At 42.4% G+C, this 21,911-nt stretch overlaps 1 protein-coding gene across 2 annotated transcripts; it reads left to right on the forward strand.

Annotated features, from left to right (window-relative positions):
* Nucleotides 1-16,788, forward strand: f8 (coagulation factor VIII, procoagulant component). Of its 2 annotated transcripts, none has more exons than XM_086137000.1 (27): nucleotides 1-211; nucleotides 304-404; nucleotides 975-1,097; nucleotides 2,354-2,566; nucleotides 3,319-3,501; nucleotides 3,595-3,692; nucleotides 4,521-4,641; nucleotides 4,717-4,954; nucleotides 5,040-5,190; nucleotides 5,301-5,400; nucleotides 5,555-5,778; nucleotides 7,174-7,315; nucleotides 7,403-7,612; nucleotides 8,488-9,284; nucleotides 9,369-9,514; nucleotides 10,031-10,196; nucleotides 10,288-10,527; nucleotides 11,208-11,442; nucleotides 11,536-11,718; nucleotides 11,991-12,107; nucleotides 12,476-12,547; nucleotides 12,713-12,798; nucleotides 12,946-13,101; nucleotides 13,562-13,706; nucleotides 14,413-14,555; nucleotides 15,584-15,766; nucleotides 16,266-16,788. In XM_086137000.1, exons 1-27 carry the CDS (start codon nucleotides 66-68, stop codon nucleotides 16,422-16,424), a joined length of 4,878 nt encoding a protein of 1,625 aa, XP_085993126.1. In that variant the 5' UTR covers nucleotides 1-65; the 3' UTR covers nucleotides 16,425-16,788. The 2 variants fall into 2 exon arrangements, with proteins under 2 accessions (XP_085993126.1, XP_085993135.1); XM_086137009.1 differs by having other exon boundaries at nucleotides 5,301-5,388.
* Nucleotides 16,789-21,911: the final 5,123 nt, after the last annotated feature.

The following is a 21,911-nucleotide window of genomic DNA, read 5'->3' on the forward strand; positions in this document are numbered from 1 at the left end:
TGGGTGAGGCACACAGTCTCTTGGAGACAGGTCTTTGTGGCGCATACAGGTGCGCACATTTGACGATGGGAATGTCACTTTTGCCTCTGCTGCTGCTGTGCGCAGTCTGCCGGGCAACCAACAAAACTGTGAGGGAGCATTTCATTGCAGCTGTGGAAATCGGCTGGGACTATGTCAGCGTTGGAGATGGTGACACAACGTCTGACCAAAGGTGATATTTCCTGTTTATTTAATGTCTTAGTGGGCTGCTTCATGTTGATTTGTCGCATTTGCATTGTACACCGTATTTTACTTTGCTCTTAGGTGGCTGTCCAAAGGCACCCCTCAGAAATATATCAAGGCAGTTTACAGGGAGTACACGGACGCCACGTACACTGTCCCCAAGCCGAGGCCACCCTGGTCAGGTTTGTGATAGCAGACAACCTCAATGACTTTCGTCTTGGGTTTCAAATACCAGTGCAGATATAATAATAATAATCATCATAATAACACATTTATTTTGAAAGTGCTTTTCATCATATTCAAAGACACTTTACAAGAGTTTAAAACACAGGATAAAAATGTACACTTCAAGCCAAGCATACATGATTGACAAAAAACACATTTAGATGAACAAAACAAAGCAAAAATGGGTAAAAGAGATTAAAGATATGTGACAAGCTGCACTCATAACTACATTATATAGGATTATTGTTGTCATTATTATGGCTAGCATTATCATTATGGATAATCAATAAATATAGGGTTGGTTTACATTATTGTCTTCCAGTCTTCATTGAACCAAGACATTTTTTTTTGGTAGCTCACGGTAAGAGAAAAAAAATAGGTATAGCTATCAATCAACATTGTGTTGTCTGACTTAAATCCAGAGAAAATTCCTCTGAGCTATTGGGATCCCGCTGATGTTTAGATATGAACTATTGCCTCAACAAGGGTCTCTGAGTGTTCCTTTTTTTTGTGTTTAATTATTGCAGGTATTCAAGGTCCTGTGATTGTGACTCGGTCCCTTGAAAGGGTGGTTGTTCACTTCAAAAACCTGGCATCACGGCCTTACAGTATCAGCCCAGTGGGTATAACATACTGGAAGCAGTCTGAAGGTACTGAACTCGACGGGATTGAAGCAACTGGTTGTGTCCTATATGTATAAGAAGTGCTGTACTTCTTTGTACTGTGGCTCGCAGCTTGATAACAACTTGTCATCATGCAGCATTCTTAACTTTTTTGGCTCTCGGCTCATAATCAGTTGTGTTCGTAAAACCTATCACCTTGAGAATGAGAAAAAAAAAAGGTTTGATTACAGTATATAGGACTTCCCAAAGAGTGGAATCAACAAGTGACTTAAGTGGTCAAAATACAATCACAAACATTGTACAGTTCATACAAACAAATTGCATAGCAATCTACCAAACCAAAAGCTTTAATTTGAGATATGACTTCGATCACTTTTGTTGCATATTGATTTTTGACAATTTTGACCTTCAGGCTTCTCCTCAGCGCATAGGCGATAGAGTATATTCAGTGAATTTGGAGACATGTCAACGCAAACGTTTTTGGTCGTTCCTTTGTCATATGGGGTCATATTTGAAAGATAACTATTACAGACGTGGAAAGCCATCACCACAAGCTTTAAAATGAGGGAAACCAAAATGTGGTTTCTTAACTTAGTCACTTAAGTAGCTTCCCCTGAAGGTCAAAGGCGACCAAAGTTTGGAGACATTTGGAAAAAAAAAATGTTGGGAATGAACCTGTTTTTCTATAATTAATATTAATGGACGATGGGGTGGGGTGTTAGGGTCATTGCAACGGCTTGTCCAGTAACAGGATGTATGCAAGTTCAAAAAAAGTTTGGATTGTGCGTTTTCAAGATTGACGTCAATCTTAAAGCGTAAGAGCGTAATAAAAGTTTCCAATAAAGTAATGTGCAATAAAGAAGAAAAGCAAGTGAAGTTACCAGTGTTGCAAACAAGCAAAGCCACAAACAAAGAAATTCGATTGCGATAATTAGGAATTAGTGGTTGTAGCACACACTCAAAGTCTTTGCCTCATTTCTGAGAAACGTGGCCGACGTCTCCCGTGTGCAGACTTATTAGCTGCGAGTATGAGCCAAAAGATGATGTCCAGTATCCCAGCATGAGTTCAAGTGTGATTCCCTCAGAGGCAGAAGATTCATAGACTCCTCTGAGCGCAGTGGCATGTGTCATTTCCTGAAAGCAGCTCATGTCTTCCTGTCACAGGATGACATCCCACAATGGACTTTATCATTATCTTGAAATGTTGTGTCAACCACCTCGAGCAATCTTGAGCAAGATTGTTTTTGTTTCTAATACTTTGTAATGTTTTTTCCCCCCACCAGGAGCCGGCTATGATGACTCCACAGCAGGCAAGGAGAAAGAGGACGATGCGGTCCCTCCCGGAAAATACCACAAGTATCTGTGGGACATCAGCACTGCCGACGGGCCCACAATCGATGACCCCGAGTGTCTTACCTACTCTTATTCATCCCAAGTGGACCCAGTCCGCGACCTCAACTCTGGACTTGTTGGTGCCCTGCTCATCTGCAAGTCAAGTCAGTGTTATGGGAGGGATGAGTGTAACAAAATTATATTCTCCTGTCAATATGGAATAAAAATCATTCTAAATTAAATACTCTTTTGGAGAGTAAAATAGTAAACTGGTAAAGCATGAGATGAACGCATTATAGAAGTTAGTTGTAAAACACAGCAAGCAAAAATCGTTCCTTGAGATACAAGTGACCCAACTGATGATTTTTGTTTTTTTAGACACGACTCCAGCCAGTATCCAGTCGATTTTTCTTTGACCTTCGAGCGCACACTTGAGCCGCGAGCACTGTATGGTGGCGGCGAAATCAACTCACTTTTTAACAAGCAGCCCTTTGGCAAATAGTGAACAATTCTTCAAAATAGAGGCTTCAAACTGTTTGATGCCAGTCCCAGTTGAAGGTTACTGTCAAATTAACTAGGAAAATTACACAATTAAACAAGCACCGTTTAGCCTTTAGTCTGCTAGCCAATATTTGTTGTGTTTTTTATCTTCTGTGAGGTTGTGAGACACACTGCAGGTGGTACTTGTTTTAATCTGTAAATAATGTAAATAGGCTTTTTTTTTTTAAATCAGCATACGGTATACAGGTACATCCAAATATTATTTACCCTAAACTGTATTTGGGCTCCTACGTTTCGCTTATTTTTAAATTTTTCAAAACGGACACATTTCCCCTAGATTTACCAAGAACTCCACGGAAATTATAAAGGATTAAGCACACATTTCTTTCCATCATCGTTGTGCACGTTCCTCTAGGTGCATTCAGTAAGGACAACCAAAGGAGAAATACTGCGTTCGTGCTGCTCTTTTCTGTGTTTGATGAGAGCAAGAGTTGGTATGGGCAAGAGGAAGAGAAGAGGAGCAGAGAGAACACGAAGAGGAACAACAGCAGGAAAGAATATCACACCATCAATGGCTACATCAATTCCACTTTGCCTGGTGAGCAACTGCACAAACGGTGGTGGTGGTGTGTTGTGGCTATTATTGATCCACCTGACATCATCATTTGTGTGTGTATACGTCCTCATGCAGGTTTGACCATGTGCCAAAAACGTGTGTTTTGGCATATGATTGGTATCGGTACTGCCCCAGAAATCCACTCCATCCAATTCCAGGATCACACTCTGAAGGTGATGCAATTAAACAAATGTTATCTATTTACCATTTGACCATGTACTAAAATCTCATTAACAAAGATTCTGAAAGTTTGAAAAATTCTGCTCCCCCCCCCAAAAAAAGAAAAGTCCGTTAGAATAATGATCATTTAAGAGGGACTTGCAGATTCACGGTCAGTGTCACAACAACTGACATTTTAAAGTCTTGAATCAACCTAACATGCTGAAGCCTGAACCTCAGAATTTTGAAGCATCTGTTTCACCGTGCTGCCATACATTGCACACATTTATTTCCTTTTCATTTTATCTGCATTTGTTTCTTTTCAATTCCACATAATATGAATAGTTAACAAATGAATAGATCATGCCCTCCGATTGGCTGGCAACCGATTCAGGGTGTCCCCCGCCTACTGCCCCGGAGACAGCTGGGATAGGCTCCAGCACCCCCCGCGACCCTAGTCAGGATCAAGCGGTTCGCAAGATGAATGAATAGATCATTTTCTCAACTTTTTGTTCTGATTACGGTGGCAGAGAGTTGAACCCGATCCCTGATGACTTTTAGCAACAACTCAAAACACCCTGACATGTTCTCTAGTCAATTACAGGCCACATAATGTAGAGAATTGACAACCATTCATACACGCGTTTGGACTGAGTGGGAACTCCACCCATATTGCTTGAAAGTCAGGCAAATAAACCCTGACACCATCAAAGACATATAACACATCCAAACACATTTAGTCTGGAAATACAACCTGGCACTTCAACAATTTGACTCCTTTTTCATGTCACGCTGTTGCTCAAAGTAATTTAAAGTGTATTTGTCTGCCTTTGCTTTTCCAGGTGATGAAACATCGCAAAGCGACCATAGAGTTTACCCCCATGACCTTTGTCACTGCAGAAATGAAGCCTGGCGCCGAAGGCCGCTTCCTCATCAGCTGCCAGATACATGCACACCGCACAGGTAAGAGAGGCCCGTTCACCTGAATGTTCCTCCCTCATATGAGCTGGAAGTGATTTTGCTGGGGTCCGTGCGCAGATGGCATGAGAGCAATGTTCAAGGTGGAGAAGTGCCCTGGACCCGAGCTTCGCAATGTCAAAGAAGAAGACTACGATGAGTATGGGGAGAGCTACTTCAACACCATCAATTTACAGCCCATGAGGCCACGAGCACAAGGGGGAACCAGCAGGAGTCAGCAGACCAAAATCTGGAAACATTACATCGCTGCCGAGGAGCTCATGTGGGACTACGCTCCTCATCTCACTAACCAAAACAGGTAGCACACAAAAGGGAAGGAAAGTTGTCGACGGAAGTAGGAAATAGAACTAAATCAAAGCATTACTCTTGCAAAATGAGTCCAGAGGCACGCCTGGGGCCCCTCAACACCACAACTACAAGTATAAAAAGGTGGCTTATGTGGAATACACAGACAGATCTTTCACTCAGAGGAAAAACAAAGACAGGACGCTGATGGGTCCACTCCTGAAAGGAAAAGTCACTGATCGGTTCCACGTAAGTCAAACAAACCTCAATGATCAGAAAATATTACCTGTATTTTCTGCATTAAAAAAAATGCTTGACTTGTTTTCACATATTTATTTATTCTTGAATTCTACCTCCAGATCACATTCAAAAATCTGGCCAGTCGTCCTTTTAATATCTACCCCAATGACCTCACCAAAATCTATCCACTGCAGAAGTCCACAAATGGTAAGACACAGGGTAGGTCCCCGTTGGCTGCTCCTCTTCCCAGTTGGCCCCATTGCAGTTATTCATCAAAAAGCCATAGTGTGTGTTGTCATTTAATAGTTTATTGTTCACAGTTCAGGACTTTTGTTGGTCTCAAACTGACATCTAATGTGAACGTATGTCAAAGTTGCAGTCAACTCCATTGACTTGCGGTCAATGGAGGTGCCCCCAAATGGGACCTTTGTGTATGTCTGGGAGATAACCGCCAATGATGGGCCCTTGGAGCAGGACCACGAATGTCTCTCTCAACTGTATCAAAGCACCGTGTCTCCAGAGAAGGATCTGGCTTCAGGGTTGGTGGGCACCTTGCTCATCTGCAAGTCTAAAGCCATTGACACCAGAGGAGTCGTGGTGAGTTGATGTGACCTGCCTCATGCACACACAAGGACAAAATTGTTGGTACCCTCCAGATGTCATATTTCAGCTCCTTCCATTGATGTTCGAGAGTGTTTAGATCAGGCATGTCCAGCTCCGGGCCTGGAGGGCCACTGTCCTGCCTGTTTTCCATCTCTCTGGGCTGCAACACACCTGATTCAGATGATCAGCTCATCAGCCAGCTCTGAAGCAGCACGAGAACAATCCTGATTATTTGAATCAGGTGTGTTGCTCCTGGGAGAGCTGGAAAACAGGCAGGACAGCGGCCCTTGAGGACCGACTTTGGACACCGCTGGTTTAGATCATAGAAGGCCACTTCAGAATAGTCCAACGGTTTGCTCTGAGCCATTTAGCTGTGTGTTTTGTGTCATTTAAACATGTTGGAAGAACCATGACTTGCTTCTGAGACCGAGCTTTCTGACACTGGGCAGGACATTTCTCTCTAGAATACCTTGATCGTCAAAAAATGTCATTGTACTCTGCACGAGTCGAGGACCCCAGATTTAGCGAAGCAGCCGCGGAACACAACAGTATATTCTCCACGTTTGACAGTAGGGACAGTGTGATGTGCCTTGCCAAAAAGTTTCACTTATGTCTCACTTGCCCATAGGAAATTCTACGATCTGACACTGATGTACCTTGACCTTGGAGTTTATTTGGAGTTTGTTCTGGGCCCTTTTCATATTATCCATCTCTTCAATGTGCCACAAATGTCCTGGGAGGTTGGCTATGGAGGTTGGCAAGATCCAGGCCCATGAATCTTGAATTTTTGAGGAATATTTGTTACTCTAGTACCAGGAACATCAAACACCACGTTTAGTGTGGTACACACTCAACAGTAGAGTGACTGCTTGTCAGGCTCTAAATAGCCCAACTGACCGTTTACATGTTTGAAGACACCTCTGAAGGTAATTAGAGGACGCATCTTGGTTGAACATGTCCCAATGATCAAGTTATTATTATTATTTGAAATATTTTTCAACCAATTCGGGGTGTCCCCCGGCTACTGCCCGAAGACAGCTGGGTTAGGCTCCAGCACCCCCCGTGACCCGAGTGAGGATAAAGTGGTTCGGAAAATGGATGGGTGGATGGATGAAATATTTTTTCTAGGGGTACCATCCTTTTTGTCCACAAGCCTGGTTCATGAGTTGTTTTTTAAAATAACCACTGTTCAGAAGCGCTGTCCGATTTCATTGGTTCATTTTTGTTTGTGGGTTTTTTTTCTTTTGTCAGATTCAGATTTATGTGACCACTGTGGGTTTTTCTTTCATGAACAGTGCCTTACCAAAACCTTTGTCCACCGCGTGTAAATATGACATGAATCCCAAGGAGGCCATTTGCATGAAATCAATGTTTCTTATACCATTGCAGTTGGCGTCTGATAAACAGGGGACTCTTACGTTTGCCGGCTTTGATGAGAACATAAGTTGGTATGCGAATGAAAACATTCAGAAACACCAGAACTCATCTAAAAGCACAGACCCTGAAGGCTACAACTCCAATGTTATCTACAGTGAGTACACCTTACACATTTCAACTATGCTGTGACAAACCCCCCCACCCAAAAAGAAAATCCATGTATTTCATCTCCATCTCCCAGGCATAAATGGCATCATGTTTGGTGGGACCTTATTATCCATGTGTCAGACCGATGTCACCTTTTGGCATGTGGCCAACGTGGGCACCCAGAGCAACTTCCTGTCTGCCTACTTCACTGGAAACGTTTTTAAGTATAATGGCCTTCATCAATCTGTCCTCACCCTCTTTCCAATGACCAGCATGACCGTTCTTATGGAAATGGAGCTGTCAGGTAATCACGTTCAACCATTAAAATCAATGTTAGTTATTTTTGCACGGCTAAATTGCATGGGTCGTTAGTGAAAAACATAATTTAGCTCGAGTCACGGCTACTGTTCTGCTCAGCAAAAAAAGCCAAAACGCTTGGTCTGCGGATGCGCAGTAACACACTTTAGTCTAGTGCGGTTTTAATATTTCCTGTGTTCATGCGCACCTGCACACCTCTTATGTGCACCCCTGGGTATAGAAAATAAATAGATGGCACTAGGGCTGTCAGTATTGAATATTTTTAGTATCAATCATTCTCGTGATTAATTGAATAATTGGATAGTTAACATAAAGGTCAATTATAAAACATTTTAAACAGTTTATTCACCATTTTTTTTATTGTTTATTTGGCAGTGTTTAGTGATTTTCAAGAAACAACTCAATAATTCCGCAATATCACACCAGAGGGATTGATGTTTTCCTCACCAACCTTTTCGAAACTGATTACTGGTTCAGTCAAGTAAAAGCAGATGTTTGCAAATGTGTTATTTGGATTTTACACAAAAGATAATCCGTCTGCTTTCATGAAGGACTACAGAAATCAAAGAATAATTACTGCTGAGTGCTAAAATCAGAGTATTTGGACAATTTCAAGTTAAATAGCGTCTCCAAACAATGACTCGATGATTAAAATAGTTGCCTTCAAGTCCTTGGGATCAAGTCATTACATTGAACAACAATCACCCAATGAACTCTTGAAGTCTTGAGGACTTAAACTTGAGTTCAAAGTTTAATGTTCCCAAATGTATCAAACCACACGGCTGTTTTGGTTTGAGAGGACACTAATAAACCATGAACCATTTGTTTGTACATTTCCCCACATCCTGCCTCCTCTCACAGGTGAATGGGAGATCAGTGCCTTCGATGGCAGCCTCAAGAGCCGGGGGATGAGCACTCGCTACACAGTTTGCCCCTGTGATTATGGAGACGCGCTGGTCGACCGAGACGAGGACATCAATAATCTCTTTGACTGTGTGGACATACTACCAAAGAGCAGGAGACCTACGAACACAGCAAAGATTTGGGTGTGCAGGAACATTACTGACAGTCAAAATAACACTGAAGGAGATATTAAGTGGACTGTGAAAGGAGACCAAATCTGTCGATTGAAGAATGTGACTACAATGTCTTCGGAGGGAGGAAATACAACTAGTGTACCTGAGGGCGGAATCCCACTGGAGGTCTTGAAAGAACTGGAGAAAAATGGGGAGTGGATTATGGATTTGAATGAGACCGAACATGAAAGAAGTGGCAGGCAGAGCAGAGAGACAGAGGGAAACTGGACAGACGAAGACGTGAGTTCTGTAGAGACTGAAGATGATGAATTAAAAATACTGTTAGGGGGAGAGACCAAAGAAAATGGAACAGACACCGGTGTTGAGATGAACCCTTACCAAAGGAGCGGGATGCCGCTTGAAATGAATGTGACGAAGGAAGAGAGCAACGAGATTTTACCAGACAGAATTCCAAGCCTCAAGGAGAAGCTTTTAACCGAAAGCAATTCCCTGGAAATGGACCAATCCTTCAGAGAAAGCCACATTGAGCGTGACGCTGTACGGGCAGACTCTAATCCCACAGCCACAAAAAACATGACAGGAATCAACCTGTCTTTGAATTATGACGACTACAGCCAAGAGGTAATTTTGTTTTTCATGGAATGTGGAGTGTCTACCTAAATCTGTACCCAAATAATTCATCGCACATTATTGCTGTTCTTACAGGAGGACAACAACACATCTGACGTAATTACCTCCAACAAAATTGACATTCGCTCCAGAAAAACAGTATACCGCCATTACTACATTGCTGCAGAGGAGATGGACTGGGATTATGGCATCAGAAAAGCCTCCTATCTTATTACACCTGGGTATGAAGTACTATATTTCCCACAAATTCACACCGTCACTTCCCAAAACTTTCTGAGCTATGTGATCAAAATGTGTTGAAACAGCCATTGCACTTCCTTCCTTCCCATAAGGTTCCTCTATTTTAAAACAGCCATATTCTGGTTGCAGATGAAGAGTGGATCTTTTTGGGCATCTTTTCTTTTTTAATGTCTTGGTATTAGGATTAAATGACTGTTTTCCTTTTTTTTTTTACATTGTGAGAATGTTTGTTGGTAGATGTACCATTTCTAGGCCGTTCATAAAGCCAGTGTGCTAAACAACTCTTCATTTGTTCATTTGTTGCCATTTGACAATTCTTTCAGTAATAGTTTTTCTGCTCTTGCTCAGTTTTGCCTTTGTCCCCTTGTTACATGTTATGCTGTTAGGTGATTTCACTTGAAACTAAAGCAATCTCCTGAATTAAGTCAAATGTGTCTTGATTGGGATATGTTAGAGATGATTGTTAGAAATGAACCGATATACTTCCTTTCCTCTAGAGAGGAGCGCCGTGGAATGAGGAAGTTCCTGAAAGAATACAAAAAGGTGGTGTATCGCTCCTATCATGACAAAGACTTTCTGCAACGCAACCACATAGGAGAGATTGACAGACACCTGGGAATCATGGGACCTGTCATCAAAGTCGAAGTTGATGAGCTCCTTACTGTAAGTGGGGTACAGTTCATTAAACGAAATCAACTGAGGTGTTGTGTTTGGTAACGGTGACCTTTGTTCAAATTCCTTTGCCTTATTTAAGGTCACATTCAAGAACAAGGCATCCAGGCCCTACTCATTTCACCTTCAGGGAGTTTATGATCGTAGTCAGGGGTTTGGCATGGCGCAACAATATGCCCAATCCCTGACAGCTGGGGTCCCTGGAGAGCCTGTCCCACCCGGAGAGGTCCTCACATATAACTGGAGAATCACGAAGAACCAAGGTCCCACCGATGCGCAATTTGACTGCAAGGCTGGAGCGTACTACTCCACTGTGGACAAGGTCTGCATAGATATATCGTCCATTTGATTGTTACGTAAAACGTTGTCAGGAAAAATGAAAGGTTGCTAATTAACTACATTATTATGTTTAAGAGGTTAAACTTTCAGAGGGGATTCATGCAGTTCCTCAGGTATGTGTGGCAGGCGGGATTTATTTGCGCAACTCCAGAGATGGGGGTGCGTATCTATCAGGGGGAAGGTGCAATGTCACTGAAGACCTCGCAAGTTTTGAGGGATTGTCCAATTGGCGTGCTGACAGGTGAAATCTCTCTGCAAAGGAAGAGTGTTCAGTACCACAGTTTTAGACGGATTTGTCAACAATATTAATCGAAATTGGCCTCTCGTGAAAAGTACAATGTTATGATTACAAATGAAAATTCTATTGGCTGATATGGCCTAATTTTCACAGACAACAATGCAAGGTCACGTGTTCAGAGAAGGCTCTTTTCTGTAATACCTCAATGTCTGTAATCGCAACCACATCATAAAAATTGCAATCAGAACTTACTCCTCAATGTCAAATCTGTGTCAGCCCTCACTGTCCTAAAGTCAGGTAGCAATGTACTGACACATTAATAATTCGAGGGTAATTGGGCTATACTGGCCTCTGACAATTGATTGTGTTCAATTGTTTAATTCGCATAAATATGAGATGCATTTATTTATGTTTGCATGTGCCAGGAGAGGGACCTTCACTCAGGTCTGATTGGCCCACTGATCATCTGTAAGGCTGGGACTTTGCCGGCCGCAAAGAACTCAGAAGTGGGACAAATGATCCGGGATTTCAGCCTTCTCTTTCACACATTTGATGAGACCAAAAGCTGGTATCTGGAGGAGAACCTGAAGAAGCACTGTGTCTCTCCTTGCGAGGTCAACCCAGATGACCCCTGGTACCACGTCGGCAATAAATTTGCAGGTAGGAAGAGCTGTTGATGTTGGTATGAGTCGCGGACTATGATTATTGATGTACATTTATCATGAACAATGTTTGACTATTTCATGTCCAAAGCAATAAATGGCTACGTGGCAGAGACACTTCCTGGTCTGGCGATTGCACAGCGGCAGCGAGTCAGGTGGCACCTGTTAAATGTGGGGAGTGATGGAGAGTACCACGCTGTGCACTTCCATGGTTTGCCTTTCACCCTGCACAATGGGGAGGAGCACCGAATGGGCATCTACAACCTCTTCCCTGGTTAATATGTGCAAACAGACACACAAATCCTTTCGACACCACAATGAATAAATACACCTGTCGAGTTTACTGACAGACAATAGAAATGCTGCATATATAGAACGCCTTAGTGAAGATCATCCTGTTAGTGTAGTTCGTACCTGCAGATAATTTAAGATGGCTCTTTTATTTGATCTCATTAGTTTATTAAGTGTTCATTTATTGTTATGTGAACTAAGTTTCCTTGAACTTATACTACTTCTTCCTCTCTCATGTTTATCTGCTCACTCTAGGTGTATTCGGCACCGTGGAGATGGTCCCCTCCACAGTGGGCACATGGCTGGTTGAATGCACTGTCGGAGACTATCAGCTGGCTGGAATGAGAGCTAAACTCTTGGTCTACGATCCAGGTGGGAGCTGTCAAATCACAGTTGACTGGTGTTGACAAAAATACATGCCTTGCTTTTCAACTTGAAGAATGTAGCACGTTTGCTGTTTCCCGAAAATATTCTAGCCATATTTCATTTGGACTATGGGCCAGGAGTCATGTTAGAATACAAAAATGTATTTTGGTAACGTTATCTAAATGCGGTTGGCATGCTCTCAGTATGATGCGGTGACAGTGACAATCGAAACTGCAAACTGCAAACTTATTCGTAATGGATTTCCATTAGATGAAGTACCACTCCTAATATTTTGGAGGGCGAGGGTCTGTGCATATATGCCGTAATAACCCAGCAGATTATCTCATTGTCTGATATTTATTTCCTTGATGCAGCCTGTAATTTATCGCTGGGAATGAAATCAGGTAGCATCCAGGATTCGCAGATCACTGACTCAGATCACGCAGGTAAATCATCTTTTTTTTTAAATATATAATTAAATCATATTTTTGTAACATGTTTTATTTCTATTCATTTTGGGGTTTACATTGAGAGGAAGTGCATCTAATGACCTTTATTGTTTGAGCTATTACTGTACATTTGATGCTGACTATGTTTGCACATATGTCCAGATAGTTGGGAGCCCCATTTGGCCAGGCTGCATCAGTCGGGTTATATCAATGCTTGGATGGGTAGAGACCCATTCTCCTGGATACAGGTTGGACATGCACTGTTGCCCATGCTGGCAACCATTTCCATTCTAAAAACTATATCCTCTGACCAGTGCGCTTCCTGCTCATTGACTGTTTTACAATATCAGTGTGCATAACATTCTCTTTATTCTTTATCATTGATGTATTATCAGGTGGACCTTCTGAAGCCAACTCTGCTGCATGGCATTGAGACGCAGGGAGTGAGGGCAAACCTGAGGGACAACTACGTGTCATTATTTATCGTTTCCTACAGCCTGGACCAGCGGTGGTGGACCACCTACCAAGGGATCAACATGAATCACTCCATTGTGCGAAATCCCCACAATGCCTACGCATGTCATTTTCACCGAATCATGAGTTTCCATATTGTATTTTCACATTTCCAAAATAAGGCAAATATGAGCGTAACTGCGAAGTCACTGATGGCGCACCGTAGTGGGACACTCGCCTGACTGGTGGGCAGTGTGGATGTGGGTGTAAATGTTTTTTTGTCCCGATATGTGCCCTGTGACTGGTGACCAGTTGAGTGTGTGTTCCGCCTTTTGCCCGAAGTCAGCTGGAATAGGCTCCAGCACCCCGACAGTCCTGTTCAAGATTAAGCTGTGGTGAAAATGGATGGATGAAATGGATGAATGTAGCTGCTTTCATTGTCAGTGGCGACCTCTTGTTTTCAGTTGATCTGCCTTTCAAACAATGACCTTGCCAAAGTAAAAAAAAGCCAGACCAACTTCTTCCGTGAATCTAACGGATTCTGTGACTCTGTTTCAGAAATTTTACGGAAACGCGGACAGCTCCACAGTGAAGCATAACCGGTTCTTCCCTCCCTTTGTGGCTCGCTACATCAGGATTCACCCTGATAGCTTTGTGCGGAGCCCTGCACTGCGACTGGAACTACTAGGCTGCGATCTTAACAGTGAGCTTGAACTTTTTAATATATACCAGGTGGTGCTTTGACTTACGGGATTATTTTGTTCCATGACCACGCCACAACTCAAAACTCAAATCACCTGTTGAAATGAATTTTTGCTTTCCAGCTCCACTGTGCTACCTTTGGTGTGTGCACTTTGGCCAACAAGGGACAGATTAATACATAGAGATGCAAACGAAAAAAACTTGCAGGAGTAAATGAATCATTCAGATGCCATAATAATTGTTGTTTTGGGCAAAGGATTAAGAATATATGCATGTGAGTATTGTCATATAGTCTACATCTACGTTTGCTGCCACCATTATGATATGGCGTTTTGCATTTGCATTGCGTGTCACCAAGAGCTTTCCTGAGCTGAGCTAAACTAGCCCATAAGTGATTTAACAAAAATGGCCTTGGGCAACGACATGGCAAAAAAGGCCGCAAAATACTATCCTGCAGCCCGCAAATGGCTACCTGATCAGACCCCTGATCTTGCGCTTCTATCTCAAATTTCATATTTAAAAAAAATTAAAAACTCTTAATCAGGTCACTGTTAAGTCAAGGCACCACTACATCCTGTTCCTCCGGATATGGCTGATGTGTGTGCGTGTGTGTGTGTGTGTGTGTGTGCGTGTGTGCGTGTGTGTGCGTGCGTGTGTGTGTGTGTGTGTGCGTGCGCGCCTGTGGACATTTGTGTGTGTGCGTGCAGGTTGCTCATATCCACTTGGTCTCAGGAGCGGACTGATTTCTAACATTACCGCCTCCTCATATCGTTCATCCATGCTGCGTACATGGAGCCCCACCCTTGCCCGCCTCCATCAGGAGGGCAGGGCCAATGCCTGGAGGCCCAAGGTGAAGTCCTCTGCATGATACTTGTCTTCATGTAAATGGCCAATATGATAAGGAGGTGAATCCATTTAAGAATAGCATTGCAGTCTATTAACATGTTTTCTAAGCGATGTTGCCACTATTTTTTATTGTTATTGTTAACTAACAAAATATCAGCAGAAGAGCGAAAACATGGGCATAAAAAATTTGCATGCAGAAGCAAGTGACCAATCTTCTAAGCCGACCGTCCTAAGTGTACCACAAGAACAAATAACAGAAAAAATTAAATACTCTACCCAATGCACCTCTAAACACATGCATCCCAATGTCATCATTTTTTCCCATTTAAAGTATGGTATATTGATTATAAAGCAGGTAACATTATTTGAAACACACAATGAATGATCGAATAAAAAGAGACAAAATAAATGAACTGAAAACATGAAGACATAAATCACTTTATACGGTGTGCTCATGTTTCAGCATAGCTGGTCTCATTGTTGTCCAGTCCAAAGGCAAACTTCTCCAACTAAATCATTTCCATAACGTGAGGGTAAAGCGATTCAGATAATGAAAGGATGGATGCATCTGTGATACAGTCCTGTGAAAAAGTATTTGCCCCTTTCCTGATTTCTTTATTATTTGTATATTTATCACACGCAAAGGTTTCAGTTCATCAAACCAATTTTAATATCATGCAGAGACTACCCAGGGAAATGCTACATTGCTGGCCAGCTGTAACAAACACCAGGATGGTGGTGTTTCAATTGTTGCCAGTGATTCAGTGATTAATCTCAGGATAGTTGTTAAAGGGGAAGTCAAGTCAATTTTTCTTTTACAATATGTTCTATATGAGTTCAACAGAGAATTTCGCCCATTTTTTCCAACTCAGGGGTGGCCATTTTGTCCTGTACTTCCACTTGCTGTTGAGTGAAAATGACATCACAGTGCCTCAGGGCCCTTAAATAGCTAAGAACTGAAGGCAAGCAACCATTCCCTTCCATCTTAAAAATGATCTTTCATCATTTTATCCTCTCTGGCAAAATTCACAGAGTAACAACCCTCATGAATGGCTGCAAGTGGACCTGACCTCAGTCAAGCGCATCACAGGTGTCATCACCCAGGGGGCGAGGTCTTACTTGACACAGATGATGGTCACAGAGTTCTCAGTGTCGGTCAGTCTCGATGAAGTCTCATGGAGCACTGTGTTGGAGAAGGACTCGCAAAGGGAGATGGTACAACCAAATCGCACATACGTACACTTACAAAAAAGAAATATATATGAAGTATACTTTATAAAGGACACTCGAGTATAGTTATATAAAGTGTACTTTTTCATTCTAAATTGGAACAAATTCAGTTTTAAAAGTATACTACCGGTTTATGTATCTGTCTGCATACTGTACTTTTCAGTACAAGCCAAATGTACCGAAGCATACTTTTGTGAAGTTTATCAAATTAAAGTATTGAAAAAGTACACTTAAAGTATAGTGCCTCCGATTCAATCCCCCCCCCCCCCCAAAAAAAAGTTTACTTTTAAAAATCTACTTGAATAAACTACTTTTTGCTAAGGGACAGATCCATGCCACATTTATACTGTCAAGAGACCCCCCCAAAAAACAAACAAAAAAGCATTAGGTACACAACTGATTGGCTTTTTTTTCCATCCTTGCGTGCTTCAGAACTCTGTCAAGAAGTGTCTAGTAAGCAAGACTTCTTCTTTTTCGATTTTAGATCTTCACAGTTGATAAAAGCGACCCGGACGAAGAGGCCCTCACCGTTTTTGAGCGGGCCCTGTTCGGCCGCTACTTGCGCATCTACCCTCGTGGCTGGATCAACCACATCGCTCTGCGCCTAGAGGTGCTGGGCTGTAACACGCAGCAGGACCTCTAACAAGCAGTTACACAAAGCACCTTTTAGTTGCACATCAACTCTGCGCTAAACGACATGGTATTGCATCTATTGTTCCTGTTAGAGAAGTGGAACGGATATGTTGTGGAAATGGAACGAGAGGTTGTTACTTTCAAAAGCATTTGCCTCGGACATGCCAACATTTTCAGAATGTAAGCTTGTGTAAATATTTCACACAGTAATGCATGTACCGGTATACTGTTTTAATGATTGTTATATATTGTTGGAAAAGTATGGACTGGACAAGTATCAATGGATGTATATTTCTGCTTTGGTTAAATTTCATATAATGAGTCTTCTTTGCATGCTTCAGGTGTGACGATAATATAAACAATATTTACACAAACACGTGTATACGCGTATATTACATTCCTTTTATTGTTCTCCCACATGAACTGCTTTGTCTTCCAAAAAAATAGAAAAGGTGGGGGGGATAACAGTTGCCATTCACGTTCAATTCTCCCATGCCAGGAACTTTCTCCCAACTTCATTCTTGCACATTATCTTTGGTCTTGCGTCAGTTCAAGTGCCCGCTATCCTCGCTGTTCTTTAAATGTTGTTTTGGCTTATCCTGCTCCAGCAGGCCGTCCTGACACACACAATGAGCAACAGTGCTCTCACATTGTTTCGTGACAAGAAGCGGCCTGGAGGCTTGTGTAAAGAGTCTTTGACCAAGGTTGCATGAAAACATGATCAACGTGTTTGTTGGTCCAAATTGTTTTTATCACCTTTTTATCAGCTGAGGAAGTTTCCAGGCAGCGGGAGAAAGGGAGAGCAACCCAGGACAGGACGTGCATTTGCTCAGGCATTGGCAGCAACACATCATGCTTCGCTGATAGGGCTCTGAAAACAATAGCAATGTGTCTATTGTCAGCAAGCACCTGGTTTTAACACCGACTGAGTGAGCTTTGATGGGAGCATGCAGAGGTCATGACCTCATGCTCAGGTCTGAGCACCTGGCTGCTGTTTGACCTGTGCTTGAAACAACCAACAACATGTGTCAATCAATCTGAAGGCTCCCATTTTTGATGCACACCAAATACTTCTCATTCCAACTCATTCACTGTTGTGACGATTTAAAGTCACTCAAGTCAAGGAGGGTTTATCTCGTACTTACCGGGAAGTGCACACGAACATTCGCATGAGATGCAAGGTCATGATTATCTAGCCAAGAATTCAAGACAACTAACCGGGATGTTATTGTTTCACAAACATGACACAGTCACACTTTCATGGTAATGGACAAGATAAAATTACCGGTAACCCGACAGTGAATTAAGACACATATTCAACGAACTATGGGTAACACTCAAATGCAAATGATTAACATTTTTACGGAGAAGGTTCAACAATGCGAACCACAATGTATCCTGGTAACCAAAGCGGGGCTGATCTCAAAAGAGGTACAGCTTTTTTTCTTTCTTTCCAGGAACACTTGTCCATTCTCATGAAAAACGCATGAATAATTGAGCCCCGTGTCTTTCAAAAAAGTTCATTGCATTGCAAACACATCTGTATATTGGGCTAATATTCAGAAAATCCGTTCCATCCGTTCTCTTCCGCTAATCCAAGGTCGGGTCGCGGCAGCTGCAACTCCAGACTTCCTTCTCCCGATCCACTTCGTCCAGCTCCTCCCTGGGGGATCCCGTGGCGTTCCCAAGCCAGTCGGGCGACAGTCTTTCCAGAGTGGCTTGGGTCATCCCTTAGGCCTTCTCCCTAGTGGGACATGTCTGAAACATTACACCTAGAAGGCGTCCAGGTGGCATCCTCACAAAATTTGGAAAATTTCGTTGAACATGGCCATTGAACTACTGGTAAATTTTAACAGAAAATATTAAGTCACGTGCTTAGTCACTGATGGCATGTAGGCCATAGCTCTCAGCCTCAGATGTCTGTTTCACCTTTTTTAAGCTAAAAATTCAAGATTACATTTCCTTACAAAACAGAAAGCATCGGTTCATCATGAAACTTAAACCAGTCCTGAAATGTGGACAAACAACCGGAAGATCGATTCATAAACACTCAAACAAAAGCTGACAAAAAAAAATCAATGTTCAGATTTGCCAGCCGAATAACAATTCTGGCATATGTAAAGCGATTTGCCAAAAGTGCATTTTTCATTCGCCCATTCTTTGCATGGCATGTGACGATTAACCCTAAAAAAGTCTGAGACATGTTTCCCCAAACTCCCAGGTTTGCTCATACAAGCCCTGGTTTAAAGTCTGTCTAAGAGAGAATCATGAATGAGGTATAAAAAAAATGCCTGAATCTGTCCTCTACAAGTCCACATGTATCATTTTTTATCTTAGACGCTTCTTTCAAAATGTATTAAGTGTTAACCTTTTTTGACTTTGGGTCATGCAAAATGGTTTATTGGCTCTCATCTCCGCTCGCATTGTGCTATTGTCTTCTTGGGCAGGACTCGATTGCTGACTACGTGAGGATTAAAACTAGCATTTCCCTTTTCACTTGGTGGAGAAGAGGATTGCAATGTGACAACTTACCTGTGGCACAACAAGCCCTCTGCGATTGGCAACCAGTTCAGGGTGTCCCCCGCCTGCTGCCCGAAGTCAGCTGGGATAGGCTCCAGCATGCGACCCTCGTGAGGATAAACAGTTCAGATAATGGATGGACAACAAACCCTGATCTCTCTTACCTCTTTTGTTTGGCCTCTTGAACAAGGCAGAGTCAAGTGGCCTATAAGACACGACAGTTATCTAATACAGGTGAGTGAGTTGGCCTTATTAATTTGAGGATTTTCAATGATGTGCACAACAAACATAATAACACAGAATTTGAAGAATTTTAATCCAAGTCTTGGCCTGAGTTGCATTCGATTTTGCTGGAGTACCCAACTATGTGTCCAGCCACAACGGGCATAGAGTGAGTTTGCAGGATAAGTTAAGATGTGTAAAAAAAAACCCCAAAAAACCTTTGCAACATCTTAGAAGTTCCTGACCTCATGAGACTGGGGGTAAGTATTTCCCAAAATGTAGACATATGTGTGTTCAGATCTCTCACTCATGATTGACCTTGACAGTGCAACAGAGTGATTTTTTTTTTCACCTTCCGCTCTCATAACCTTGTGGCTTCCTTACAATATTTCCTGTTGTACGCTCTCTGGTCATGAAAAGTTCACCAACTCTGGCATTTTTTCTATTGTTTTAGTACAATATATTAAGTCATAATTACACATTTTATTTTTATCCTGCCCATATGGTTATAATATTGCATACAGAAAAAGAAGTCAGGTTTTCTGTGTTGTAGGCTATATGAACCGAATTCACTCCTTAGTTGCTCATCCATTCATACATGGGTGCGTACCTGAAAAAGTTGAACGAACTTGCATTTTTTGAGGGTTGGTGTTAAAAAGATTTTCATTTTACAATGAACGAATGTATTTTCAAATATTCCCTAAGCTACACTCACCAGCTTGAGTCCTGACTTGGACCATAGCTGTCCATGATATATGAGTGGAGAAGGCCTTCTACTGGACAAGTGCTGTGTTACATGCAGCCTTTAAAAAACTCTACTGTACAGTTTGTGAACCTGATGCAAAGTCAAATGTAACATACCCTAGCCTGATTTGCCGGATGTGTAAAATACCAGCAGTTTAATTTTAAAGATTAAAATTGGTTGACGCTTTCTTACAGAGCAAACAGGATCTGTTTTTTTTTTGTGCCCATAATGTGCCCATAAAGTGTCCAACTTCACAGGCTGCGTCCTCCCAAGGCTGCATTTTCGGCCGCACGACAACGACCACAAGTGGTTCCAGAATTCACATTAAGCCTGTTCAGATTCGCCACAGTTTATGCGGTCCATGGAGACTACATGAGGAGGAGCCTTTGAAGTTGTCAAAGGACCCAGTCTGCGAATTGTCTAGCTAGAATTCGAAAACCACATGCAGTCGAGTTACGCTAAAAGTGACGTGGCAATGCCGAAAAATGCAGCCTTCGGAGGACACTTCGGACACAGCAAGTGTGAATTTACCAGAGAATGCTATCAAACACAAAAATACATTGTGGACATGTACTATAAATCCTTTTGTGCAAGTATTTCAACCTGGCCTGTGGCCTCGTGATTAAAAATTATGACTTTATGCCTTGTACAGTGCAATCTATTGATGCATAATTCACCATAACAGAGAGTCATTGAGGACCAGATGCTTCACGTAACTCAACCATACTCAACCAAGTACTTTACGTCACATGGTTGAGGGCTTGGGGCCCTACACAGCAAGGGATTGTATTTTGCTTTCCAACTGACACAATATGGCTTTGTGTACTCAAAGTCTTAGGTCAATCTACCCGATTTACCCCATTTCCTCCTCCCACCACTCGCAGTCGACCAGTCTGCGGGCTCTTGGTCGATTGCGATCGACGTATTGGGCACCTCTGCCTTAAAAACAGGTAATTCGCTGACTAGCTTAGCACTTAACACTGAGGGCCGTTGTCTGCGCATGAGCGGTGATTCGGTCATCTGATTGGATGCCCTCTATGTCAATCAAGTAACGGGATTGATGATAGGCTGACGTAGTACGTTATGTGCATTCAGCACCGTTGTTTGAATGGCAGCGCCATCGCCGAGGCGTTTTCGCCAATTGTCGTGTGAAAGCGCGGGAGCCGCATTGAACCAGCCAAAGCGAGCCGTGGGTTGGCCACCCCTGTAGTAGAGCATCGGTGCGCAATATGTTGATCGCGAACGACCGGTAGCTGGCGGGCTGGTCCCAAATCCATCGCGAGGGGTGTAGAGCAAAAACAAAAATACAACAAAACAACCACAATATTTGTGGGTCTGTGTGTGTCTTATGAATATGATATATTTTTGTGTTGGTATATGGTATGATATATTGATATATTTTGTGCATCCTATCAGTCTCACTTTCACAAAAAGTATTAAAAAAAAAACAACAAAAAAAAACAGTTCACCTTTAACCTACGGTTGCGCGTGACCTACATCACTGGAAGTCGTTAGCGGTTAGCCTTCTGGAACTGCAGCTTGCGATCAGAGATGTTGCGCTCTATCTTTTATTGCTATGATTATTCTCATTTAGATTTTGTTTCATGTACAATTCACAGAGGGCACTGGCAAAGATTGGGAATCCGGAGTGCCGGGTTTTAAAACGGTACACGTGAGCTACGATCGTTAACACGCTGCAAAAGTGTGTGCCATGCCTACGCGTCAGGTCTCTACTCGGGTAGGCAGTGATTTGCTTTTCACAAACTCACAAACTATTGTGTCCACTTCATTTTTGTGTTTCGTTCATTTTATTGGCCATTATAGCGATTGCTCCTCAGGGCATGTGTGTGGAAGTGTGTTCATATGTGCGCATGTACGGTAACGGGTCGATCGCGGGAGGTTGGTTGATCAAAAAGTAGATCTGTGGTCAAAAAAAGGTTGGGCACCCCTGCCGTAGAATTTCACACAAAAGAGAAACAACTCGGGACGAAAAAATAATGACAGCGAACA

The sequence above is a fragment of the Hippocampus guttulatus genome, chromosome 2 (genome assembly GCF_054856545.1).
Source record: "Hippocampus guttulatus isolate MCC_2025c chromosome 2, RoL_Hgut_1.0, whole genome shotgun sequence".
Classification (NCBI taxonomy): Eukaryota; Metazoa; Chordata; class Actinopteri; order Syngnathiformes; family Syngnathidae; genus Hippocampus; species Hippocampus guttulatus.

What these genes read in the sequence shown, in the direction of transcription:
- f8 (XM_086137000.1), top strand. Translation starts at nt 66, where the DNA reads ATGGGAATGTCACTTTTGCCTCTGCTGCTGCTGTGCGCAGTCTGCCGG. An exon ending in AAGTCACTGATCGGTTCCAC is followed by an intron (nt 5,191 to 5,300) that starts GTAAGTCAAACA and finishes TTCTACCTCCAG; the next exon opens with ATCACATTCAAAAATCTGGC. An exon ending in CACAAATGGTAAGACACAGG is followed by an intron (nt 5,401 to 5,554) that starts GTAGGTCCCCGT and finishes CGTATGTCAAAG; the next exon opens with TTGCAGTCAACTCCATTGAC.